The sequence below is a fragment of the Canis lupus genome, chromosome 19 (genome assembly GCF_048164855.1).
Source record: "Canis lupus baileyi chromosome 19, mCanLup2.hap1, whole genome shotgun sequence".
NCBI lineage: Eukaryota > Metazoa > Chordata > Mammalia > Carnivora > Canidae > Canis > Canis lupus.
In genome coordinates this window covers 9,971,360-9,998,483 of record NC_132856.1, presented here as the reverse complement: position 1 = coordinate 9,998,483, position 27,124 = coordinate 9,971,360, and the positions used below count along the sequence as shown (strand labels likewise).

Sequence of the window (27,124 nt, the reverse complement as noted above, 5' to 3'; positions counted from 1 at the left end):
CCTTGAGAGGAAGAAGCATGCCCCAAATCTGGCTAGTGAGCAAGAAGGTAGACTTCTAAGACTTCTGCCTCTGTAATCACTAGCCACAGGTGGGTATTTAAATTACTAAAATTTTAAAAAGCTTAAAATTCACTTCCTCAGTCCCACCAGAGACATTTCAGGTGCTCAATAACTACCAATGACACTCCTATCATGTCAGAGTACATATGTAGAGCATTACCATCATTGTAAAAAGTTCTGTTGGACAGCACTAGACCTTGGTGACTCCTTGAAGTTAAAAAAACACTCATGCTTGAGTCCTGACTCAAGGCTGAATTAGCGTGAATTCCTTATATTCTGTGCTTCAGTTTCTTAATCTATCAAGTGGAGATAACAAACAGGCAGACACAGTACCTGCCATATTACTGTATTAATAAACAACAGCTGGTCTTTCCACCAGCACAGTATCCAAACATCCTTTTCATTGCACTAGGCACAGGGAGTTGGGAGGGTAGCCTTCTCCCTGTCTTGGAGGGACTTTGCAGGGGGTAGGTAGTGAAAGTTGGGTGTTTCAATAGGTGCATTGAAGTCTTTCATATTCACACAATCTGTTTTGGTCTGTGGAGGGTGTATTTATGGAATGGATGTCAGGGAAAGTTTCAGAAGGGTTTGCCTTTGAGCTGATCCTTCAAAAGGTTCTTCAGATCACCAAAGAAGTCTCTTGAGGTGGAAAAGGTAATGTTAAAGAGAGGAGGGGTTGGGAGGTGGGGGCAACTTGGACAGCTATCATTCCCTTTATGACATTACCTCTGTGACCTCCCCCTCCTGCCTTACAGAAATAGGGGTGCCCTGTGGGGCACATGACTATGTCCTAGCTTTTGCAGTGATGTTAAAGGTGCTCCCGGTGAAGCTGGGTGTTCCTTCACCGAGTGTTCAAAAAAGAGTATGGCAGCCACTCGCTCAACCCTCACAGGACGGCATTGCCTAGGTGAGCCAGCCTGTTTGTCAGAGATCCGTCTCCCAGGACCCAGAGCCCCTAAAACTAGATTTGCAGACTGATGAGAGAGAACAGACTGGATGGTTGCCATTTAGCCTGCCCTCTTCCAGGGACATGCGTTTTGGGAAGCTCCTCTCCAATCAAGGGGGGCGGGGGAGTGATCTCAGGTTGAGATTAGCTGGATAGTGACGTTGAGTACCTACCTTCATTGTATAGGCATATCTGTCTGGTAACTAATGAAGCTGGGTTCTTAGACCAGAGTACTCTTACCTGGTCTTACTTCACTCTGTTTGAATGAGCACTGCTGGAATTTGCACCATAAATTGCTCCTTTGGTATTTCTATGACTAATAAGTAATTCATCTGAGTGATAACGTACTTATGTTAAGTAATGTTTATGTTGAAGAGTGGGATTTGGCGGTGAGATCAGAGTTCCAGTGCTGGCTCTACTGTGATTTTAGGCGAATTAACGTCTTGGAGCCTCTTTTATGTCACCTATAACTTTGGAGGCTCACTACCTCCAAAAAGGTTCCTTACAATCTACAATCTTGAGGGCTGTGCCTGACTGCTCTATTGTATTTTTTTCTGCAGTTGACTCAAATGATACTCTCCTTTTCTATTTACAAGCTATTGAGGGCGGGGATTGTGCTGCACTCTACTTTCTCATTGTTTTTCCTATATACTGCCCTGGTTTTCAGATCAATCCCCAGGGACCTTACCCTGAGTCCATCCGCCACGCCCTGCAGATCTGGTCAGCCTCATTAGGCTCCAGCCACACTGGCTGCTTTTTAGTTCCCAGGGAAAGGTTCTCACCCTTCTCAGGGCTGTTACTGAGACTTTCCCTGGAATGCTACTCCTACCCTCTTCCTTAGCCAACTCTTGACGTTTGCGTAGGCTTCACCTTAAATGTCACCTCTTCAGAGGGGACATACTTGTAAAGTACACAAGGAAAAGTACGTCCCCTTCCTGGTGTCAGTTTGCTGCTTGCTCATTGCCCTTACCATACCTACAGCTGTTCATTTTTTTTAAAAGATATTTATTCATTCATTCATGAGACACACAGAGAGAGGCAGAGACACAGGCAGAGGGAGAAGCAGGCTCCACGCAGGGAACCCGACATGGGACTCTATCCCCGGAACCCAGGGTCAGGCCCTGGGCCGAAGGCGGCGCTAAACCGCCGAGCCACCCGAGCTGCCCACCCACAGCTGGTCTATTCCTTTGTTGCTTTTTTTGTTTCCCCTCCCCTGGGCTGTAAACTCCAGGAGGTCAGGGATCATCTCTAGCTTGTTCTTCCAGTCTCCAGCACCTAGCCCACTGCCTAGCACGGTTGTTCTCCATAAATCCTATGGAATGACTCAAGGCACAGGAACCATGACCCTGAAATTAACTGGCAGCGCACTGTTCTGCGCTTCCACCTTCGGTACCCCCACCCCCACCCCGCTCAGCCGTCCGAATTTCAGCCCGCAGGAGGGAGTGCCCGAACCCACTACAGGAGACCTGATTGTGCCAGGGGAATGGTATCCAGGGCGACAGCAAACAGGGGGCGGGGCGTCAGAACGAGCGGAGGGCCCCGCGAAGGCCGAAGCAGGGCCCTCCCGACGGGGGGCGGCGCGCAGAGGGGCTGCGGGCTCTCGCGCCGGGAGGGCGCGCGCGGGAGGGGCGCATGCAGGGCCCCGGCGCGGCGCTGCTCCTGAGCGCGGGGGATCTGGGGGTCGCGCCCCGGGGCTCCGCCGCCTGGTACTGCCGAGAGGGCGGCCGCACCAGTTCCCCCGCCGCGTGGCTCTGGCCGTGCCCCTCGGAGTTCCGGCCTCCCGAGACGCAGCCACCGCCCGGGCCCGCCTCCGCCCACCCCGCCCGCGCTCGCCCGAGCGGCCCACGCCGGAGCGGCAGCCCCGCCCCTGCGCGCCGCCTAGGCCACGCCTTCGGGCCGCCCGCCCGCGGCGCCCACGCCCCGAGCGCCGCGGATCCCCGCCCCTTCGGCTCCCCGCGCACCCCGGCCCCGGCTGATGCTCGGCTGCAGGACGGTGAGGCCCGTGGCGGCCCGCCCTTCCTGGCCGGAGGTGCTGCAGGGACTAGGAGACTTGGGGTGGAGGGGACGAGGGGTCGGGAGAAGTGCTGGGTGCGGGCATCCGGATGAAGGGTGGAGAAAGGGGCGTGGGCGTCGGAGGCCGGGAGGGCCGCTAGGCTGAACCCCCAGCCTGCCCCATCCCTGCTCCGCGTCTTTCTGCAGGTTCCCTTGTCCTGTGGCGAGGATTCTCCAAGCCGTCTCACCACATGGGCCGGCTCAGAAACGCCAGGATCCACGTGGAGAGAGCTGTCAAGGTCGGAGGGGGCTCGGGGGTGTCCAGAAAGGGCCCGGAGAGTGGCTTAGCTTGCTTCTCTCAATTGTTTTCTTATATCATTTAAAAAGGAACAAAACGAAAAAACTCGATCCCACACCTATTTTAAAATATTAGCAATTTTTCAGTACCCCTTCTTGGCGGAATCGTGTAACTTCTTTACCTGGGATTCACCCCTTTAGCTCTTATCACTGGTTCCTAGCCTTTACCCTCTCCCATCAGGAACCATTCCAGTCAAGGTCATTGGTGACCTCCAAGGAGCCAAATCCAGCAGACCCTTTTTTTGTCCTAATCTTGGTCTGGAAACTCCTGTCGTTCTGTACTGGTGCTCCACATACCCTGCCCCCTTGGCTGTCTGCACACCCCTAGTTTTCCTTTCTCCCTCCCTGGCTGCTGCTTTACAAAGTTGCCTTTGAAAGCTCCTTGGGGTTTTCTTGGTTCCTGGGATCCCTCCCCACACTTGGCTGTGAGTCCAGTAAAGGTGCTGTGCCCTCTACACGCCCTTTCCAAGCCTAGCCTCTCCTCCGACTCCACACACCTTAAATCCAGCCCCCTACTTGACATCTCCACCTAGAGAACTTAGAAGCATTTCGTCCTCATGCCCCACACCATACTCATTTTCCTGACCAAACCTGTCATCCTTCCTAATCTCCTGTCTTCCTCATCAACCAGTTGCTCAAGACAGAAATATGAGCTTTCTGCTCGTTCACCCACACATCTACACAATCACAATTTTTTTTAAATTAAGCTCTTTTTTTAATTGACTCACAATCCTAAAATCAAGAGTCACATATTGTGCTGAGTCAACCAGACATCCTTTTCATCTACTACACATCTAATCCCATCAGCAAAAGCAGTCAACTCTATATCCAAACCAAGTCTCCAGTCTGTCACATTCTATACATTTTCACTCTCATTCTAGTTATTGTGATTTTTCTCCTGCATAAATCACAACAGCCTTCAATTTTATTATTTTATTATTTTATTTATTTTATTTTTACAACAGCCTTCTAACTGGTCTCCCTGTTTCCCTTCCCAGCTCCTTCATCCGTTCTCTGTATGCAGCAAGCCCAACATATAAAGCCTCCAGTCATATCATGCCCTCACTTTGCCCTTATTGCTTCATGCTACTCTTAATATAAAATCCAAATCTGTTCAAGGCCTGTAGGGCCTTCCACAATCTAGCCACTACCTGCTTCCTCAGGAGCTCTCCCCTCAGTTTTCATACCCTACTGTCCCTGGCTTCCTTCCACTTTCTTCTGACCTCTGTCCATCCTCAAGACCTTTGCACATGCTTCTCCCTCTGCCTGAACTGCCATTTGCCCAACTCTGTCCACTCATGGACATGGATCCTTTGGGTCCCATGGGTCCTTCTTCCCCTCCCCACATATGTATTTTTAGTCTCTTTGAGTCCCCATTAGGTATCCAGTTTTGGGAACCCCACCAGCCTGGATTTAAATCTGTGCTCTTTCACTTAATCACTGTGTGGCCAAACTATTCAACCTCTCCATGCCTCTGTTTTATAACAAGTTACATGGAGATAAAAGCATTTATTAAAAATATTATTGGGGTGTCTGGGTGGCACAGTAGGTTAAGTGTCCAACTCTTGGTTTCAGCCTGGGTTGTGATCTCAGGGGTTGTGAGATTGAGCCCTGCATCGGGCTTCACACTCAGCACAGAGTCTGCCTGAGATTCTCTCCTTCTCCCTCATGTTCTCTCTGTCTCTGTCTCTAAAATAAATAAATAAAAATTTTAAAAAATACATATTACTGTTAGTATATACACACTAAGCAGCACATAGTAGGTACTCAATAATTGTTAGCTATGAGTATTATAATTATCACTATACATATTTTCTTCTCTACTTGTTTATGATCTGTTTTCCCTACTGGAACATAAAAATTTCCTGAAGGCAGAACCCAGAACTGTCTGGTTCCCTGCTGTATCCTGTATGTCTGGCACTGGGCTGATACTTACTGACCAGATATCCCTCTCTCACCTTACAGCAGAAGAAGATCTTTATGATCCAAGGTCGCTACCCAGTGATACGGTGCCTCTTGCGCCGGAGAGGCTGGGTGGAGAAGAAGATGGTCCATCACTCGGGCACCACCCTGCCACCACCCCAGAAGGATCTGGATAGCTCAGTAATGGGTGATAGTGACACTACAGAAGATGGTAAGAGCTCCCTCCCTTTCCACAGGCTCCCCCTCCTGAAGCCCTTTCCTTTGGTTCCTGCTGTCCCAGAGTTGAGACTTTGGTATGGGTCTGTGGGGCTGGGACAAGGGCCTCACTGAGTCCGGGCTCTACATCCACAGAGGACGAAGATGAGGACGAGGCATTTCAGCTACCGCAGCTGTTTGACTTTGATGATTTACTGGAATTTGATGACCTGGATGGGACACATGCTCTGATGGTGAGGGTCCCGGGGGCTGGCAGGGAGGGGCTGAGAGGAAGAGCACTAAAATCCAGCTGGGTGACCTCAGAGAACTCCTTTCCTTCTGTAGGCCTCAGTTTCCCCATCTGTAGTAAAAACTGATTGCTTCTCTAAAGCCTGGATGGGTGAGCAGAGTGGTGAGGGACACAGTGGGCTCAGACAAGGCTGGCCTGGGATCAGAACCCTGCTAGGTTATACCAGAAGCCAGCATAACCTCCACACCTGGTAATTCCCCCTTCTAAATAAAAACCTCATATTCCACATCTTTCCTTTGCCTTTGGCAAGTGAAGGCTAGAAGGAAGGGCTTAAAAAGCTCTGAAAGAGGCTGCTACAATGTTGTGGGGGTGAGGACACCTCTGTGTTGAAGTGAGGACACTTGGCTTTGAATCTTGGCACCACCACTTACGAAGCTGAACTGTAGCAAATTGCCATATCTGTTTGTCAGGAAAGGTTGAACGCTGGCAATTTCATATGGCTCAACTGTGTGAGCTCTTGGACAAATCACACTTGCCCTCCCCGTGCCTCAGTTCCCTCATCTGTGAAAGGGGGAATAAGAGTAAGCACCTATTTCATAGAGTTGTGGTGAGGATTAAATGAACCGATATGAAAAGCACTTAAAAAAAAAGAAAGAATGAAAGAAAGCACTTAGAATAGGTCTTTGCCTATTAGTAACTCTACGTCCCAACTGTGGGAAGGATGGAGGAGTTAGAGCCCTCTCTTAGGACTTTGTCACATGCTCACCATCCTGTCACTGAGTAAGTCACTGATAGCCACAGGCCAAAACAAAGATATAGCATTCAGTGTGCTTAGTCACTGCATAGGGGCACCTGGCCAGAGGAGTTCTACAAGCTAGCCTGTTCTCTGCTCACAAGTGTGTGCCCTGGAGGAAGAGATGTCTTTCCTTAGCATACACAACGATAGGGTGTGGCCTGGAGGCCATCTTGGAAGCATCTTCTCCTTCTATTAACCCCCCCTGCTCAGCAGGCTAGGGAGAAGGTTCCTCAGGCCTTGTGCTGCCCATGCCAGCCTCCCCTGTCTCCTCTGCTCTCCCCAGTCCCGCATGGTTCGGAATGAGATCCCCTATTTCATCTGGACCACTCGGCGGGATGTGTTGGATTGTCGCTTTCTCTCCAAGGATCAAATGATAAACCACTATGCCCGGGCTGGCTCCTTTACTACAAAGGTTGGTTCCCCAGGGGAGCGGGCATGGCAGCCTCTAACCCACTAGCTTTTGAGCCAGCAGTTCCGCTCCCTGCTTACCTCGTCAGGGAGAGAGAGTTCTCAGGAAGTGGAGAGGTATCTAATTCAGTGGGATATGGAGTCAGGCAGGCCTGGGTTGAAATCCAACCCCTGCAGCAAGTCTGGCACCTGTAGACTTAATAACTAAAATGGACTCCAGGGTCCAGAGAGGATCTAGAGCCAGAAAAACACCAAATCCAATGGCCATAAACAAGAAAGCCCTTACCAGTTAAGCAAGGGGTATCTGGCTGACAGAGCCATTCTGTCTCACCTGGGTTTATTAACAAATGACTCCACCTCTCTGAGCCTCAGTTTCCTTGTCTTTTTTTTTTTTAATGATTTTATTTATTTATTCATGAGAGATACAGAGACATAGGCAGAGTGAGAAGCGGGCTCCCTGCAGGGAGCCCGATGCAAGGCTCTATCCTGGAAGTCTGGGATCACGCCCTGAGCCAAAGGCAGACGCTCAACCATTGAGCCACCCAGGCGTCCCTCCTTGTCTTTAAGTGAGAACACCAGTAGGACCTATCTGGTAGGGTGTGGCAAGAATGAAGGGCTTTATTATTGGAACATGCTATTATTTATTGGTGTGGGCTAGGAAGGCTTTCTAGAGGAGGCAGGTCTTTAAGAATGGAAAGGGTGGATAGGAGGGATGTGGGCATTCTTGACAGAGCAAACTGCATGGGCATACACATGGAGATGGATATGAGTTAGTCAGGCCTAGGTAGCAAGTGCAGCAGAGGATCTGAGAACACTCAAGCTGGGTTTCCCTGAGCCGTCTGGGTGTGTGCCGAATGTCGGGAGTCCCTCGGAGGTGCAAGTCCCACTGTGCCTCCTCAGCAACTAACTCCATAGGTGGGTCTATGTCTCAATCTCCGGAATTTGCCATGGTTTGATGAGGCTGATGCTGACTCCTTCTTTCCACGCTGCTACCGTCTGGGGGCTGAGGATGACAAAAAGGCCTTCATAGGTAAGGAGATGCCAGGCCCATGCCTGGACTCCCAGGCTGAAGCATGATGGCTAAAACCCTGGTTCATGTTAAACGAGAGCAAAGGGCCTCTCCTTACGCCCTCATCCACCCCAGGAGATTTCCTTCATCCCATATCCTTATTTCCCCTAATATGCCTCCCTTAATGAACTGTCTGGCTTAGGTCAACTCAGACCTCCAAAAGAGTTTAGATAGCTTAGATTACATTCTTTTTTTTTTTAATGATTTTATTTATTTATTCATGAGAGACATAGAGAGGCAAAGACATAGGCAGAGGGAGAAGCAGGCTCCATGCAGGGACCCCCATGCGGGACTGGAACCTGATGTGGGACTTGATCTTAGGACCCTGGGATCACAACCTGAGCCGAAGGCAGACACTCAACCGCTGAGCCACCCAGGCGTCCCACTTAGATTATATTCTAAACCAGGTTGTAAAAGTTGGTCAGTGGGTTGAGTTTGGAGTCCACAGGATGTCCCAGGCCTGTGTCAGAATCCACTGCCTAGATTGGGTTGCAAATCTAGAAAAGTCTCTAGACTTTGGGCTTAGGCAAAATAATTTCCAACTTAAGAACATTGTCTAAATTTAGGTCAGAATTTGTGTTCAGATTAGCTGTTAGGTTTAAATTCATCTACAAACCTGACATAGGTTTTGTGCTCAGGTCCGGTTCTCAGGCTAGAGTAAGTATCAAAAGTGGATCAGGAACAGAAGGGGAAAATGAGACAACAGATTTAGGCAAGATTCCAAAGGCAGAATATGAGCCATGTCAGATTCTAGGCCCAGTTCTACAGCTGAACAGGAGCCAGGTTCTAACTCCAGAGTGTAGAGTCAGAAGGTAGTTAGGTTCTGGATCCAAAGTGGGGCAGGTTATGATCGGGTTCCGGAACCAGAACAGGCCTCGAGCCTAGGGGCTGAGCAGAGTATCCCCTGCCCTGGGAGCAGAGGACTTCTGGCTGACAGCTGCCCGCAGCGTTCTCAAGCTGGTGGTAAAGTCCGAATGGAAGTCATACTCCATCCAGTCAGAAGAGGAAGAGGTCCCAGGTAAATACCATGGTTACCTGCACTCCCCACCTGTTATATTTATCCTCTTACTCATCCGTCTGTGCAGTTATACATCTATATATTAGCCACCTCCATCTGCCCCCTCCACCACCCTTTCCCACCCACCTATCCATACATCTACCCACCCACTCGTCCATCCATCCATCCACTCATCCAACCACCTTCCTACTCACCCACCCCTACCCACTGAACTCATTCACCTGCCCATACATTCATTCATACATTTCACCCATCACCCCACCTATCCCCCCACTTTTGATTATTCACCTACCTTCTCTCATCTCCACACTCCTTATCCATCTGTCTACTCCTCCACCTTCCTGTCTACCCTCCCACAAACCCATCTACCCATCTCTCTCCCTGCTTTTCTGTTTTCCTGTCCACCACCTCTGTATCCTCCAGTCCACCGACTGATCTATCCTTTGTCCCACCCACCTGCCTTCTGATCCATTTGTTAATTAGTCCACGACATCATTCAGCTCTCCACAGGCCTGGTATGTGACTGAGTGCTCTAGAGAGGACAAACTAAGAAGACATGGTCCATCCTTGCCTATGGAGAGCTCAGGTCTCTGATGAGGAAGAAGCAGGGAACCATGTAGTTTCACGTGGTCTGAGGATCCCTTGTCCTGTGTGAATGGGGGACACAGAGAATCCTCTACTGCATGTTGGCCCAACCCATTGCTTGCCCTTTCTGTCTCTGAACTTAGTTCTTACCTCAAAGTGCCCATCCCATAACCAAAAGGCCCATCAGCCATGGATTCAGGGAAGTAAGGGGCAGCTCTGCTGGATGGAGGAGAATTCTTGCCTCTTCCAGAGAGAGAGAGAGAGACCTCTCCATTGCTGTCTCCTGGGTGTGTCAGGTGCAACAGTGTGCCATGATCAGGGACACAAGGGCCTCAGGTGTGTCAGAGGTCCCAGGAGCAGAGAGGCTGCAGGTGTGTGCTGGGGCTACAGGTACAGAGTAGCATTGGGGTGTTTAGGGTGGTACCTCCAGTGTATGACAGGTCCTGGGACAGTGGAGGCCAAGGATGAGTACTAAGGTCACAGGAGAATTTAGAACAAACCCTCAGGTAAGTAGATGGGTCCCAGGACAGTAGGGGATATAGTAGGGAACACCTGTGCTAAGCTTCAGGTGTAGTCAAGGTAAGGCCTCGCGTAATTGACAGGCCTTGGAGCAGTGGGGGCTATGGTATGTGTCATGTTACACGCCTTGTGTGTGGTTAGCGACAGGCTTCTTCCTGTCTGTAGGAGACAAGCAGCCCAGGAAACAGGAGAAGAAGCCAGTGACGGTGTCGCCAGAGTTTGTGGATGAAGCTCTGTGCGCCTGTGAGGAGCACCTTAGCAGCCTGGCTCACGTGGACATCGACAAGGACCTGGGGGCGCCACTGTGCCTCAGCCCTGAGGGCTGGTCCCTCTTTCTTCAGCGCTACTACCAGGTGATCCAGTGAGTACCTCTGCCACCAGGGCTGTGGAGTGGGATTGGGTGGCGGGGGTGCTCCCCTTGCTTTCAGGGGACTTCTGTGTGCTGAGCTGACGCTCAGGGATAGACCCTCTCTTCATAGCACCCCCTTTCCTCTCTAGGCCTCCCCCTTTGGTTTGCCCTGCTGTTCCTGCTCAAGAACCCTCAGGGATGTCCACTGCCTGCACAATAGGTTCCAAACCATTCCTTTTTTTTTTTTTGGATTTTATTTATTTATTTGACAGAGAACACAAGCAGGAGCAGCAGGGAGAGGGAGAAGGAGGCTCACCACTAAGCAAGAAGCCTGATGTGGGGCTCGATCCTGGGATCATAACCTAAACTAAAGGCAGACGCTTAACCAACTGAGCCACTCGGCGCTCCCCAAACCATTCTTCCTGAATCTTGGCATAGCATAATGACTGAGATCATGGCTTGCACTGTCCAATAGTCCTGACTTTGCAGCTTCCAAGCTTTTTGGCTTTGCCAGCATCACTATCTCTCTGAGCTTTACTTTTCATGTGCAAAATGGATTTTTTAAAAAAATATTTTATTTGAGAGAGAAACAGAAAGAGATAGGGCGTGACCAGGGTAGGGTAGAGGAGGCAGAGGGAGACGGAGAAGCAAGCCCCCTGCTAAGCAGAGAGCCTGACATGAGGTTCGATCCCAGGACCCTGAGATCATGACCTGAGCTGAAGGAAGACACTTAACCAACTGAGCCACCCAGGTGTCCCCACCTGCAAAATAGATTTTAAAATAATGTCTGCCTCAAAGGTAGGACAGGATAATTTGTGTCATGTGCTCAGCATGGACTCATACTATTCACTTACAAAATGAGATCTATTGAGTTGTTTAGGTTTTATCCTAGAGACCAGTGTTCCCAAAGTGTGTTACATAGGATGCTTAGTTCTGCAGGACAGAAATCAATTTTATGAAAGAAAGGCTTTTGTGGTTGATCTGAAAAACATTGGGTTAAACAAAGTTCTTTAATTCAGATTTCCTTGATGCAGGACTTTTCAGAACCTGTGGGTGTTGGTGCCCTCCAAGAGAGATGCAGTGTGCAGTATATCCTATACTTACATGCCCCTGGCTCCCTACCCCCACCCCAGGCTTCCTGGGGGGTGGTATTTTCAGAGCACACTTTGGGAGACAGTTCTTGATTAGAGGAAGGGAGTTGAGTTGAGACCGGAATTTGATTCAGCAGAGGTGTGCAGGAGAGAGGGAGAAGAGCCCTGAAGACAGGAGAACACCCAGCATTTGTTGAGCACTTCCTGTGTGCCCAGCATTGTGCCAGACTCCAGAAATGAAGTGTAGCCCCTGCCCTCAAGGGGCACATAGCTCAAGTAGGAAGGCTCACAGCAAGCCAGGTGGGAGTACTAAAGGGCCTCAGCCAGAGTGGTATCAATAGAAAGGAATGGGCAGACTGAATGATTTGGAAGGGCAGACGAAAGAGCTACTAACTGAACTTTGAGCGAATGACACACTAAGCAAACCTGCATCATTGATAAAGAATTCATTTGTATCTTTTTTAGATGTTAGAAATTAAAAACTAGATGGCCTATGCTTTCCCCTTAACCGCCACCAAAAAAATAACCAGAAAAGGCTACCCTTCTTAAACCAAGAATTATCAAGATTGAGTTAGAGCATTAGGTGTAAAGAATATGAGTACTTTGTATTTCTGGATGTGGGCCAAGTTCTAGAGAGCCACAGGTACTTCTCAAAAGTCAGGATTACATAAAATATTATATCATATAAGGATGCCTGGCTGGCATCAGTCAGTAGAGCATGTGACTCTTGGTCTTGGGGTTGGGAGTTCAAGCCCCATGTTAGACATGGAGCTTAGCTTACAAAATTTCTTTTTTTTGCCTTGGAAACATTTGTCAAAAATATACATATTTTAAATTGCATCATGGGCACCTGGGTGGCTCAGTTTGTTAAGCGTCTACCTTTGGCTTAGGTCATGATCCCAGGATCTTGGGATCAAGCCCCACATCAGTTCCCTGCTCAGCAGGGAACCTGCTTCTTCCTCTGCCACTCCCCCTGCTTGTGTGCAGGTGTGCATGTGCGTGCTCCCTCTCTCTTTCTGTCAAATAAATGAATAAAATCTAAAAATAAATAAATAAAATAAAACTACATCATATAACAAATAGTGTTAAGTGGTTCATTCACAGAAGTCATAATTAGCTTTCTTTAATTCATTCAATATTTACTGCTGTGTTTTCAATTATTTGGAACAAATCCATGACTTACCAGCTGCGCTTTTATCACGATTGACTACCTGCAAGAACACTGTTTGCTTTTTTCTTTTTGTTAAATACAAAAATCATAATGATATATCTAATGTACTTTTTCAGATTGCACATGCATGCCCCTGCCACCCTTTTATGGTACTTTCCTGAGCCAAATACACAGAATAGTTGAGAATAGCCCACAGAAAAGTTGAGAGCAAAGCCTCCGGAAATAGAAGGGTCTGGGCTTAGGTGGGAATAGACCTGAGAGGCGTGGCCAAGCCCCCTCCATCTGCCTGCTATCTCTGCTCCTGGTGCTGCCCCACTGGGTGCTGCTGCCTCCTTATTAAAAGATCTCTAAGTCCTTTGTGGCTAGAGATATTTATAAGGCTAAAATGTAAAGGGGGATTAGCAGCTTGTGGAAGCTTCCTTCCTATTCAGTCAGAGGGAGAAGAATGGGAGAGTGTGGATGAGGCTGCCATCTTAGGGTATTATGTAACTTGGTTTAGTTGAGGACGTTTGTGTCTAGTAGGGAACAGAGTCCCTCTCTGTCCATGAACCCTTACCTGTACAGCCCAGTGCTAAGGCAGGCAGCCATTCATCCAGTCAGCAGCCTTTGGCAGGAGCACCTAAAAGTGCTAAGTACACTGCTGGGGGAGGGGAGACTATAAACAATGCTCTTGTTCTTAAGGAGTTTAGACTCCAGTGATGGGAGACAGACAAGAATCAAATGAGCGTAGGTGTAAGGTGGTAAGTGATGGGAAGAGAGACAAGACAAGGGGCTGTATGATACAGATGGACTTGGAAAGAATTAGACCAGAATGGGAGCCACCTATCAACCAGTTGTAGGTCCAGGTTTGGAGGGGAATGAACCCCCAAAAGCACCTGTAGGTGGCGGAGGGATCAGGCAGGACAGAATTTGCATCCTGGCTCAGCCACTGAACCCAGTGTGTGGCCTTGGGCAAGTCTTTAAACCCTCCCAGCTTCAGCTGACACTTCTCCCAGGTGGGACCAGCAATACCCCCTAGGCAGGGCCATAGGAAGGATTGGTGATAATATATGTGAAGCCCCTGGCACTGTGCCTAGCACATAGTGGTGCCTTGTTGTCAGATGCTGGTGTGATTCAGTTCTGCCAAAGGCAGTTTTATTATAATAGAAGGGAGGTGGCGGGAGGTGGAGTGTTTGAGTGGGAGGGGGTGTAAAATGTAGAATTTTCCCCTGCTCTCCTACTCCAGCATCCTCGGACAGTGCCCTGGGCCGGTTAGAATTTGGGTGGTAGAGGCTTGGAGGAGGCCTCTCTGGGTCTCTTGGGGAAGGGTATGACCTAGGTTGGTTGGACCATGGCCAGGGGGTTGTGTCTCCTCATGCCTTGTCCACTAGGCTGCCCCCAGGCCCAGCCCTGCCCAAGTCCCATCATCTTCCCACAGTGAGGGGGCGGAACTCAGGCACCTCGACACTCAGGTCCAGCGCTGTGAGGACATCCTGGAGCAGCTGCGGGCTGTAGTGCCCCAGATGGACATGGAAGGAGATCGCAACATCTGGATTGTGAAGCCGGGAGCCAAGTCCCGAGGACGAGGTGGGAGTCCGCCCCTGCTTCCTGCACTAGCGCCTCTCCCAACTGGAGGCCAGGGAAGTTAATAGTGCAGGCTGTGTGGGAGCCAAACTGCTTGAGTTTGAATCCCAGCTTTGCTGCTAACATGCTGTGTGTAGTTGTGAACCAGCCACATCACCTGTCAGAACCTCAGTTCCCTCACCTATGAGGGATGATAACCTCCTATGAGGTGAGGATTATTATTTTTTAAAGATTTTCTTTATTCATTCATAAGAGAGAGAGAGACGCAGAGACACAGGCAGAGGGAGAAGCAGGCTCCATGCAGAGAGCCTGATGTGGGACTCGATCCTGGGACCCCAAGATCATACCCTGGGCTGAAGGCAGGCACTCAACCTCTGAGCCACCCAGGCGTCCCTGAGGTGAGGATTAAATGAGGTAGTGTGGGGATCCCTGGAGAATAACAGTGAATTCCTGTGTACCTTGTACCAAATTTCAACATTTTATTTCCAGTTTTTAGGGAAGTTTAATTGAAATATGCATGTGGTGCTCCATTTAAAAGGGTATATACATGATGTGAGTATACAACTCAACAAATTGTCAGAAAGTGAACACACTTGTGAAAATAGTACCCAGATCATGAAATAAAATATTACGTGCAACCTAGAGGAACCCTCCCAGGCCCCTTGCATTCTCTATGTCCCTGAAATGGTTGGTAACCACTATTCCGATTTACAGTATTATAGATTAGTGGTGCCTAGTTTGGTATATTACATAAAAGTACAGCATGTACTATCTTATCTCATTTTGCTTTACAGCTGCATATTCCACTCTTTTTTTTTTAAGATTTTATTTATTTATTCATGAGAGACACACACAGAGAGAGAGGCAGAGACCTAGGCAGAGGGAGAAGCAGGCTCCCTATGGGAGCCCGATGCAGGACTCCTGGGACCCCGGGATCACACCCTGAACTGAAGGCAGACGCTCAACTGCTGAGCCACCCAAGCATCGCATATTCCACTCTTGTTTAGATGTACTGTCATGGGTTTACCTAATTCATTTCTGACGGATATTTAGATGGCTGCCAGTTTTTTTCCTATTGATTGATTGCTGTTACAAGCAACACTATAATAGACATCTTGTGCAGATACTTTTGTGGCCTTTCCATTTATTTCCTTAGTATAAAACTTCTAAAAATGAAATATTTGGGTCAAAGGACATAACAGCCTTAATTTTTGTTATGCAAGGCATCATGTTCTTGGGATTCTTGGTGATCATTCTGGCCATTTGAGAAAGGATATGGCTTGGGAACCAGGCACAGGTTATTCTGTGCCATTAGCAGGTGATCAGGCTGCTTTGGGGGCCAAACAATGAAGGAATGAGATGGATTTGTGAATATGTATGTTTGCAACAAGACTCTGATGATTATCAGCATTAAAATAATGCTTTATAAGATACGTAATATCACTTGTTATTAAAGAGATAAAATTAAAATAAAATAATTATTTTCTACCTAGAAAAATGGCCAAAATAATCAGTAGTATTGGGTAGGATGTGGGCAGATACATAGTATCATACACTTGCCCGGAGTGCAGGTTGGTAGAACATCTTGGGTAATACAAAATGAAAAAGTGAATATATCTGTGGAGGCAGCAGATCTACAGGTAGAAATTTATTCTACAGGTAACTAATAATAATGATAGGAATTAACATTTACTGAATGCTCACATTGGCCAAGAACTATTCTAAATCTTTAACATGTTTAGATGTTTAGAATCCTATACATCTACGGACTTGTAGATTCTCCCAGAACCTGGAAGGATACCTGTTGGACCTGGAAGCAGCAGTTACCTGCCTCTGGGAAAGAAGTATTTTTTATTATATACCCTTTTGTACTGCTTGCTTTTTGTTTCTATTGTTTTATGTTTCATTAATTATTGGGAAAATACTACTCAAAGTCGTATATGCACATGGTTTTTTAAAAAGCCCAATATGGATTGAGTTTTTATCTGTGCATATATTCTTTTTCAATCAAACAGAAGTGGTTAATTAAAAAAAAATTGATCTTCAGCAGATTCTCAGCTTTCCCAAAGGGAACAGGGTTCTGAGGGAAGCAGCTTTCTCTATCAGTTCTGCGGGAATGAGGGCTTCAGCTAGCTATCTGTGGTCCCGTAGCCCTTCTCCTAGTGCAAGCCTGACCTGATCCCTGACCACCCTGTTTCCCCCTTAGGCATCATGTGTATGGACCACCTGGAGGAGATGCTAAAGCTAGTAGATGGCAACCCCATGGTGATGAAAGATGGCAAGTGGGTGGTACAGAAGTATATTGAGCGGCCTCTGCTTATCTTTGGCACCAAATTTGACCTGAGACAGTGGTTCCTGGTGACTGACTGGAACCCGCTTACCGTGTGGTTCTACCGTGACAGCTACATCCGCTTCTCCACACAACCCTTCTCCCTGAAGAACCTTGACAAGTGAGCCTCACCCCTTACCTCCTCTGAGCACCCCATCTAGCTGGGGAGCTGACAGTGAACAAGTGGTTCCCCTGTGCCACGCTGGGCTCCAACACAAACTCTGCAGGCAGGCAGGTCCTCCATCCACCCAACAGATGACCTACCAAGGGTGTTCTAAGCACTTGGGATACAGCAGTGACCAAACTAAGAGCCTGCTTCTCAAGGGGTCACATTCCCATACGTAAGCTGGCCGTGTAATGAAATGTGTCTGTCCTACCCAACAATGTTGATTATTTGCCATTCTAAGTAGAAAATAGTTATCTTATTTTAATTTTATCTTTCTTATAATGACTGGTGTTAAGTATCTTATTCTTATGCTAATGCTCCTAGATAAACAATGAATGTAATAAGTAAAATTATCCAATAGGTTGATAAGTGATACCTGTTTTATTTTTTTTTTTTAATTTTTATTTATGATAGTCACACAGAGAGAGAGAGAGAGGGGCAGAGACACAGGCAGAGGGAGAAGCAGGCTCCACGCACTGGGAGCCCGACGTGGGATTCGATCCCGGGTCTCCAGGATCGCGCCCCGGGCCAAAGGCAGGCGCCAAACCGCTGCGCCACCCAGGGATCCTGTGATACCTGTTTTAAAAAAAGAGTAGAACAGGGTCAGGAGGTTCAGGAAAAATGTGAGTGGAGAGAGGCAGGTTGCAATATTAACTTGGGGGGTCGAGAGAAAAGCCTTGTTGAGTCCTGGGTTCAAATTCCATCTCAGCAGCTGCTGAGCTGTGTGACTTTGGTCATGTGAAACCTATTTAAGCTTCATTTTTCACATCTGAACAATGGAGGCAGTATTACGAAACTCCTAGCTGTCCATTACTGAAGGCCTCTTATGTGACAGGTACTAAGCACTTCATGCATATTGTCTCAGTTATTCATGAAAACCCGGGAAGTGGGTCTTATCACTGCCCCCATTTTACAGACGTGAAGGAGCACTTGGGTGAAAAGATCTCTCAACTAGTCGGTGGTGAAGGTAGGACCTGAGCAGTCTTGTTTTTTGTTTTTGTTTCTGTTTCTGTTGTTAGCAGTCTTGTTAATTACAGGGCCCATTCTCCTACCCACCTTCTTAACCCAGTTAGCACTGGGAGGGCTCACATTAAAGCACGTAATACTGTGGCCCCGTAGGCAGTGCCCTCAGAGGGATAAGACTGGTTCTGGCCCTAGGAGAATGTAGCAGGCTCCAGGCCTTTGTCCTTCCCGTCCTTCCCAGAAGAGCCCCATCTCCAGGTGAATGGTCCAGAGTGGCCCAGGGCCTCCTCCCAGGTTTGCCTGCCCTCCCCATGTTGGGCCGGGAGAGGCACAGGGAGCCAGACCCCAGCTGTCTACTCTCTGCCCCAGCTCAGTACACCTGTGCAACAACTCCATTCAGAAGCACTTGGAGAATTCATGCCACCGGCACCCACTGCTGCCCTCAGATAACATGTGGTCGAGCCAGAAGTTCCAGGCGCACCTGCAGGAGATGGGGGCCCCGGATGCCTGGTCCACTGTCATCGTACCCGGCATGAAGGCTGCCGTGATCCATGCCCTGCAGACCTCCCAGGACACTGTGCAGTGTCGGAAGGCCAGCTTTGAGCTCTACGGTGCTGACTTTGTGTTTGGTGAGGACTTCCAGCCCTGGCTGATTGAGATCAATGCCAGCCCCACCATGGCCCCCTCCACTGCTGTCACTGCCCGGCTCTGTGCAGGCGTGCAAGCCGACACCCTGCGTGTGGTCATCGACCGGCGGCTAGACCGCAACTGTGACACGGGAGCCTTCGAACTCATCTACAAACAGGTGAGGTCGCTCCACCCAGGCAAGACCCCAGGGTGTCTGTCCCCTCTTCCAGGCATCCCTATGGTGAAGCCCAGGGCCCTGCTGTCAGATAGAACTGGGTCAGGTTCTGGTCCTGCCACAGTGACTCTGTACAGCCCCTTCTAACCTTGAGCCTCTATTTCCTTGTCTGTAAAATTGAGATGCCATTACCATCTTTATCATAGTGTTTGTGAGGATGAAAATGAGTTAATATGTGTGGATCATCCCTACGATCCAATAATTGCACTCCTGGGTATTTACCCAAAGAATACAAAAACACTAATCTGAAGGGCTATATGCACCCTATGTTTATTGCAGCATTATTTACAATGACCAAATGATGGAAGTAGCCTAAGTGTCCATTGATAGATGGGGGTGGATAAAGAAAAGGTGGTATATACAGTGGAATATTAGTCAGCCATAAGAATGAAATCTTGCCATTTGCAACAACATGGATGGACTTAGAGGGTATAATGCTAAGCGAAGGAAGCCTGTCAGAGAAAAACAAATACCCTATGATTTCACTCATATGTGGAATTTTTTTTTAATTTTTTTATTTATTTATGATAGTCACACACAGAGAGAGAGAGAGAGAGTCAGAGACACAGGCAGAGGGAGAAGCAGGCTCCATGCACCGGGTCTCCAGGATCGCGCCCTGGGCCAAAGGCAGGCGCCAAACCGCTGTGCCACCCAGGGATCCCTCATATGTGGAATTTAAGAAGCAAAACCAACAAAGGGGGAAAAAAAAAAGACAAACCCAAAACTAGAGTCTTAAATAGAGAACAAACTGATGGTCACTAGAGGGGTGGTGAGTGGGGGGATGGGTGAAATAGGTGATGGGGATTAAGGAGGGCACTTGTGGTGAGCACAGGGTGATGTATGAAAGTGTTGAATCACTATATCCTTATATATATATACTTGAAACTGATAGAACACTGTATGTTAACTACACTGGAATTTTTAAAAATTAATTGTAACACTAATAACACAATTATTATTATTTTAAAATATTTAAAATATATTTAATTATTTTAAAATATATTTAATTTTAATTATTATTTTAAAATATATTTTACTATTAAAGAGTGTGCATATGCACCTATGAGCAGGGGAAGGGCAGAGGGGGAGAGAGAGATTCTCAAGTGGAATCTGCACCAAGTGCAGAGCCTGATGAGGAGCTGGCTCCCATGACCCCAAGACCACAACCCAAGCCCAAATCAAGAGTCAGATGCTCAATGGACAGAGCCACCCAGGCATTCCTGTTTTTGTTTTTTAAACTAACATGTAATCAAGATTCACACTTGGCATTGGTTATTTTGTCCTACTTTGTCTTTTTTTCTTTTAGAAATACTCTCTAAAGTATCTCTAAAGTATTGCTTCCTATGCAGGAATCTAGCTTGGCGCATATTTCCAGTTTTGCTATTAGGATCCATTGTTACTTCCTGTTCTTTGTGGCTCTTGCTTCCATCCATTGGGATCTCACTTCAGTCCTGAATCATCCTTCCTTTCCCATGAACATCCTCCATAGTTCTTAGTCTGTTACCTGCTCATAGAAGTTTGGGGGTACAGAAGCCTCATTTATTTCATATTGTATCTGTCCTTTTCAGTCCAAGTGGATATTTTAAAAAATATTGTGGGTTTCTTGTGTATCAATTCATAATCTGTTCTATTACACAAAAGCCATATCCACAAATCTTAGAGATAACTCTTCTCCCTGTGAGGCTGCTGTCGGACCACAGCCCTCACAATTATAGAAACCCTACTGCTAACAGAGAGTGCCTATAATCTTCTCTTTAACAGTTCAGTTTTTTTTAAAGATTTTATTTATTTATTCATGAGAGACAGAGAGAGGCAGAGACACAGGCAGAGGGAGAAGGAGGCTCCATGCAGGGAGCCTGATGTGGGATCCCGGGTCTCCAGGATCACACCCTGAGCCGAAGGCAGATGCTCAACTGCTGAGCCACCCAGGTGTCCCTATAACTCTCTCTTAAGATTTAAATATAAGACCTATTGGTATGCCTTGGGATGCTTAAAAGATGTAGCTGCTTTAAAGGACTTAGATCTCGCTAAAGTTTTTTCTTACTGAGATAATTGGCATGCAGTGTTATATTCACTTAAAGTATACAACATAACAATCCAGTATTTGTATATGTTGTATGGTGATCACCACAATAAGTTTAATTAACATCCATAACCACACAGTATAATTTTATTTTCTTCTGATGAAAACTTAAAAAAGATCTACTCTCTTAGCAGCTTTCAAATATGCAACACGCAGATGATAGTCATCATGCTATACATTACATCCATGATTTACTTTTTTTTTTTTTTAAAGAGAAAGAAAGACAGAGAGCAGGGTGGGGAGGGGCAGAGGGAGAGAGAATCTTAAGCAGATTCTGCCCCTGACGTGGGGCTCAATCTCACCGCCCTGAGATCATGACCTAAACCAAAATCAAGAGTCGGCCGCTTAACCAACTGAGCCAACCAGGCAACCCCATGATTTACTTATTTTATAACTGGATGTTTGTACCTTTTGACCCCCTTCATCCATTTTGCCCACTGCTTCTGGTAACTACTAATCTGTTCTCCATCTATGAGTTCAGGGTTTTTGTTTTAGATTCCACATATAATTTACATCATATTTGTCTTTCTCTCTGACTTACTTCACTTAGCATAATGTCCTCAAAGCCCATCCATTTTGTTAAAATGGCAAGATTTACTTTTTTTTTTTTTAAGATTTTATTTATTTATTCATGAAAGACATAGAAAGAGGCAGAGGGAGAAGCTCCATGCAGAGAGCTATGGGACTCGATCCTGGGTCTCCAGGATCACGCCCTGGGCTGAAGCCAGCGCTAAACTGCTGAGCCACCCGGGCTGCCTGATTTACTTCTTTTTTATGGCCAAATAATATCCCATGATCGCTAGCTAGACCGACAGTCACATTTTCTTTATTCCCTTATCCATTGATAGATGCTTATGTTGCTTCCATGGTTTGGTTATTGTAAATAATGCTGCCATCAACATGGGGGTGCTGATATTTTTTTAAGGTAGTAATTTTTTTTCCTTTGGATAAATACCCAGAAGTGGAATTGCTGGTGCTTCTGTCTTTAATTTTTTGAAAACCCTCCATACTACTTTACACAGTGGCTGTACCAATTTATATTCCCACTAATAGCTCACAAGGGTTCCCTTTTCTCCACATCCTTACCAACACTTGTTGATTCTTATCTTTTTGATAATAGCTATTCTAACATGTATGAGGTAATATCCCATTATGGTTTTGACTTGGATTTTCCCCATGATTGATGATGTTGAGCACCTTTTCATGTGCCCATTGGCCATCTGTGTGTCATCTTTGGAAAAATGTCTATTCAGATCCTCTGCCCATATTTAAATCAGATTATTTTTGTTTTTGCCATTAAGTTGTAGGAGTTCTTTATATATTTTAGATGTTAGTCCCTTATCAGATATATGGTTTGCAAATATTTTCTCCCATTTGGCAGGTTGCCTTTCACTTTGTGGATGATTTCTATTGCTGTGTAGAAGCTTTTTAGTTAGATGTAGTCCCATGTGTTTATTTTTACTTTTGTTGCCTTTGCTTTTGGTATAAATCCAAAAAAATCATTGCTAAAACTGGTGTCAAGGAACTTAGCACTGCCTATGTTTTCTTCTAAGAGTTTTATGGTTTCAGGTCTTAAATTCACTGTAATCCATTTTGAGTTAGTTTTTGTATGTGTTATGAGATAGTGGTCTGGGTTCATTCTTTTGCACGTGGTTTCTAGTTTTCCCAGCATCATTTATTAAAGAGAGATTGTCCTATCCCCATTGACTATTCTTGCACCTCCTTTGTCATAAATGAATTCACCATTTTGTTCAGTTGATGTGTGTGTCTGCTTTTATTGCCAGTACCACACTATTTGATTACTACAGCTTTGTAATATAGTTTGAAGTCAGTAAGTGTGATGCTTCCACTTTGTTCTTTCTCAGAATTGTTTTGGGGGTTCCTGGCTGGCTCAGTCGGTGGATTATGTGATTCTTAATCTCGAGGCCATGAGTTAAAGCCCCATGTTAGATGTAGAGATGACTTAAAAATAAAAATCTTAAAAAAAAAAAAAAAGATTGTTTGGACTGTGCAAGGTCTTTGGTGGTTCCATATGAATTTTAGGATTATTTTTGTGAAAAATGCTTTGGAATTTTGAGAGATTGCATTGAATCTGCTTTGGGTAGTGTGGACATTTTAATAATATTAATTCTTCCAGTCCATGAGTACAAAATTCCTTTCCATTTATTTGTGTCTTCAATTTTTTTCATCAGTATGTTTTCAACATACAGATCTTTTACTTCCCTGGTTACATTTACTACAGGTTTGTATTCCTTTGGTGCTCTTTAACCTCTTTTATTTATTTATTTTTAAAGATTTTATTTATTTATTCATGAGAGACAGAGACATAGGCAAAGGGAGAGGGAGAAGCAGGCGCCCCCCAGGAAGCCTGATGTGGAACTCCATCCCTGAACTCCAGGATCACACCCTGAGCCAAAGGCAGAGCTTAACTGCTGAACCATCCAGGTGTCCCTCTTTAACCTCTTTTAATGTAGAGCAGCAGCACTGTTTTCTTCCCCTATAGTTTGTTTGGATCTTTTGAAAGGGACCAGGCTGATTGTTTTGTAGAACTGTCCCACATTTGGGATTTATCTGATTATTTCTTTGTGGTGCTGTTTAGCTTGTTCTTCTGTTATCTCAGTGTCCTGTAAACTAGAAGTTAGGCCAAACAGCTTGATGAGGTTCAGGCTAAACATTTTTGGCAAGAATACCTGAGAGGTAATGCTGAGTACCTCATAAGGGATCACAAGGCACACACTGTTGGAGTGTCTCCTGATTAGTGATGCTAAGTCTGGCCATGGGGTTAAGGTGGTGGCTATGAGACCTCTCTATTGTAAGTTGTATCCTCCCCTTTGCAGTGATCACTTAACTTTGTAAAGTGATACCTGGGCTGTGTGCACATGACACATTTTCCTGCCATCCTTTTCATCTACTTGTTTTGATACTCAGTTTTGATTCTTGCCTCTTACCAACTGGGCTTTGTGGGAGCTCTAATATTTGGTTTTGTTTTGTTTTGCTTTAGTGGTGTTTTGTTTTGTTTTTTAAGATTTTATTTATTTATTTGAGAGAAAGAGTGAGAGAGAGATCATGAGCGGGGGGGGGGGGGGGGGGGGCAAAGGGAGAAGCAGACTCCCTGCTGAGCAGGGAGCTGGATATGGGATTCTATCCCAGGTCCTTGGGATCATGACCTGAGTCAAAGGCAGACGCTTAAAGGACTAAGCACCCAGGTGCCCTGACATTTGTATTTTCAACAAGCTCCAAGTGACTCTGATGTTTACATAGATTCTAATTAGGATCCTTTGTTGATACATAAAATACCTCCAGCTAGCTCAAGGCTGAAAGGGGGTCGTTAGCAAGACACAGGGGGTTCTCCTGAAGCCCAGCTACAAGATGTACAGCTGGCTTAGTAGGAACTGAAAATTGTTCCTCTCTTGGATCTTTTTCTCTGCCTCCTCCTACAAATTTGCTACCTCATTCTCTCAGTAGAATGTCTTCATTAAGACTCTTAGCTTCTACTTCTCCATAATGAGTTCATGAAGGGCTCCAGACAGGCTCCAAGCCTCTTATCTGTCTGGGTGACATAACTCAAATTCTGTTTGTACAGAATCTGGCTTAACTCAGGAAGCTGTCCATCAGCAGTGGCTTGTGGAGCAGAGCCATACACATTCCAGCAAGGGCTTGGAGAGCTTAGGAGGGTAGAGGGTTAGGGGATGCTGGCAGTAGCATGGCTAAGATTGCCTGACTTCACGGAGTTACTAGTCCCAGGGGCTCTGTGATTTTCTAGGTACTGATTCAGGCCCCCAGAACCAGACTCCTTAGAGGACAGAGGTGGGCCTCCCCAGGAATTAATTTCATCCATCTCTGCCCTGATTCCTTCTGGACCTAGGATTCCAGCCAGCATCACTGTCTGAACAGGCCTCATCTCTTCTTTCCCACAGCCTGCCGTGGAGGTACCCCAATATGTGGGTATCCGGCTCCTAGTAGAGGGCTCCACCATCAAGAAGCCCCTGGCAATGTGTCACCAGCGGATGGGGGTCCACCCAGCACTCCCTCACCTGCTGACCCAACGAGGCTCTGGGGAAGGGAAGGACTCGAGGCCCTTTACCCACAGGTCAGCTACTAGAAAAGTTGCTGGGCCTAGGAGCCTGGAGCACACTGAGAAGCCAGACTCCACTGCTACCACCTCGACCCCCGGAAAGGGGAAGAAAGGCAAGGCAAAAAGTGCCACAGCCCTGGTCCACCCCAGTCTCCGGAAGTGGGAACCCCCCAGCACCAGGATGGGCTGCATTTTCACTATGACCTTTGCTAGTGGGGACAGGCAGCCCCACCCCTTGAACAGATTGCCACTGAGTCTGAAGAACCCCCAGACCCTGAGTAAGACCGTTCCCCCCAAACACCCCAGGGGCCCAAGGCAATTTCTTCCTGCTCTCCAGAGCCCCTCCTAATCACCTAGACTTGCCCCCCAACTAGGGCTCCACCAGAAAGAGACTAGTAGCAAGTAAAAGCTGCCACTTGCAAAGCGTTTTTTAAAAATGTGTGACCATATGAGTATTGTTCCCTCCAAAGTAGCTACCCTGCAAGGCAGTTGGATTTACTTCAGATGCCAGCACTCAGTTCCAGGTCCCTCTCTCCAGAGCCCAAGCCTTTCCTGCTGCAGTAATTCTGTCTTTGCCTCCATGCAAGTGCCTCTGGGGGAAAGGAGCTAAATATTTGTATAGCATTTAACAGTTTGCACTGTGCCACTACCTAACCAGCTCCCTTAGTCCTCACAACCTAGCAAGGTAGGTGCTATCATCCCCGTTTTCCAGCCGAGGCATCAGGAAGTTTAAGGAAGTTGCCCGAGGTTGCACATCCCAGAAGGGGCAGAGCGGGGATGCAGACCCAGGTCTGTTGGACTCCAAATCCTGTGTTCTTCCCACGGCCTCTGGAGGAGGAACCGGGAGGGCTCCATCTGCCATCTCACAGCCCAGCCCTCCTCTCCCCCTCCTGCCCACCCTCTCCACACACACCTTGAGGGGCAGCTGGTCAGCCTTGGCTGGACCTGGGCCCTCATGGCCCCTCTTGCTCCCACAGCCCCTCCCCACGTCCCCAGTCTCCACACCAAGGCCCGGCTGCCTTCTCCCCATGTGCTCCGATCCCAGGGCGGGGTCCTCAGACTGCAGCACAGCAAGCTGGTGGGCTCTAAGGCCCTGTCGACCACAGGCAAGGCCTTGATGACTCTCCCTACTGCCAAGGTTTTGATTTCCTTCCCATCTAACCCTGAGCTCAAGTTGGCATCCAGCGTCCTGAAACCAAGAAAGGTGGGCCTTGAGCTGTAACTTGCACCCTGGTGGGCAGTGCCTGATCCTGGGCTCTGGGGTCAGGGTTGGAGGGCACAGGTCAGGGCAGGTCCTGGGCTGGCTGGAGCCCCAGGGGAAGGGTTTTTTCCCTCAGAACCCCCTTCCTGAACAGATTTCCTGATCATATCTCCCCCCTCCCCGCTCCCACACCAAGGCTGTTATTCCCCAGCACCTTCGTGGTCCCCATCCTGAAAGTGCCTTGTGGCCTCTACCCTTCGAAGTTGGAACTCTTCCTAATACCCACAGGAAGATCAAGGCCAAAGGCAAGTTCAAGGCCAGACTCTATGACAAACCCAAGGCTGAGGCATGCCTCATGAAGACACTGAGCCTTCCAGGACCCCTGCCCTTTATCAATGCATACCAGGAGCTAGGGGGCATGGGGGATGTGAGGCTGGAGAAGTCCTTGCTTCAGGCCTCACTGCCCCTATCCTGGATGCAGCGCCAAATAAAAAGGAGCAAGTGAAGTATTCTGGGCTTGGCTCCGTTTCTGTTGGAGGGTGAAGAGAGGGTAGGCTGGGACCCTGTACCTCAAGGTCCAGAATGAGAGCTGGAGGCCATCAACAACCTTTCCACAAACCAAAGGGCCAGAATTCCACCCCCTAACAGCAGACGTGGGGCTTCCTATGCAGGGCTTCTCTGACACCTCTGATCCTTGGATTGGGGGGAATAAGCCTCACTTTGTGGATGAGGAGAAACTGAGTCTGAATGAGGAGACATGGCTTGCCCAAGATCATGTGGCAGTGAGAAAACTAGGACACATTCCCAGACTGCTCGCCACTGGGACATCCCCAAGCCCCAAGCACAGGGGAGAAGCCAGGATGGCAGCAGAGTGACATCTAACGGGGGTCAGATTTATAACATGAGATGGGGAGGATGGGCCATGCCTAAACACCAGCCCTTCTCCAGAGGGAGTTGGTCTGTCCCTTGCTCAGCAAGGGGCGACAGTTGCCTAGAAAGGAAATATCCAGCCAGCCACACCCATTTGAAAACCTCTGGTATTTCTTAGTTGTAGTGAGTTGAATGGTAGCCTCCCTGCCCCCAGAAGATACATCTGCTTGGGACTTGTGAATAAATTCATTTGGAAAAATTGTCTTCATAGATGTAAATAAAA

The 27,124-nt window shown here is 47.4% G+C and overlaps 1 protein-coding gene across 13 annotated transcripts; it reads left to right on the top strand.

The window, feature by feature from the left end:
* The first annotated feature begins 815 nt into the window (after positions 1 to 815).
* TTLL3 (tubulin tyrosine ligase like 3) lies at positions 816 to 26,480 on the top strand. 13 transcript variants are annotated; one of them, XR_012011595.1, is made up of 15 exons: positions 2,893 to 3,035; positions 3,206 to 3,297; positions 5,321 to 5,489; positions 5,630 to 5,727; positions 6,803 to 6,931; positions 7,843 to 7,957; positions 8,916 to 9,014; positions 10,284 to 10,479; positions 14,147 to 14,295; positions 16,499 to 16,742; positions 18,120 to 18,555; positions 24,613 to 24,883; positions 25,483 to 25,559; positions 25,748 to 25,974; positions 26,183 to 26,319. XR_012011595.1 is itself a non-coding variant. In XM_072785224.1 (14 exons), exons 1-14 carry the CDS (start codon positions 925 to 927, stop codon positions 26,474 to 26,476), a joined length of 2,574 nt encoding a protein of 857 aa, XP_072641325.1. In that variant the 5' UTR covers positions 816 to 924; the 3' UTR covers positions 26,477 to 26,480. The 13 variants fall into 13 exon arrangements, 11 of the variants coding, with proteins under 11 accessions (XP_072641325.1, XP_072641324.1, XP_072641318.1 ...); XR_012011594.1 differs by having other exon boundaries at positions 26,168 to 26,306; XM_072785224.1 differs by lacking the exons at positions 2,893 to 3,035; positions 25,483 to 25,559 and adding an exon at positions 816 to 967 and having other exon boundaries at positions 5,324 to 5,489; positions 26,168 to 26,480.
* Positions 26,481 to 27,124: the final 644 nt, after the last annotated feature.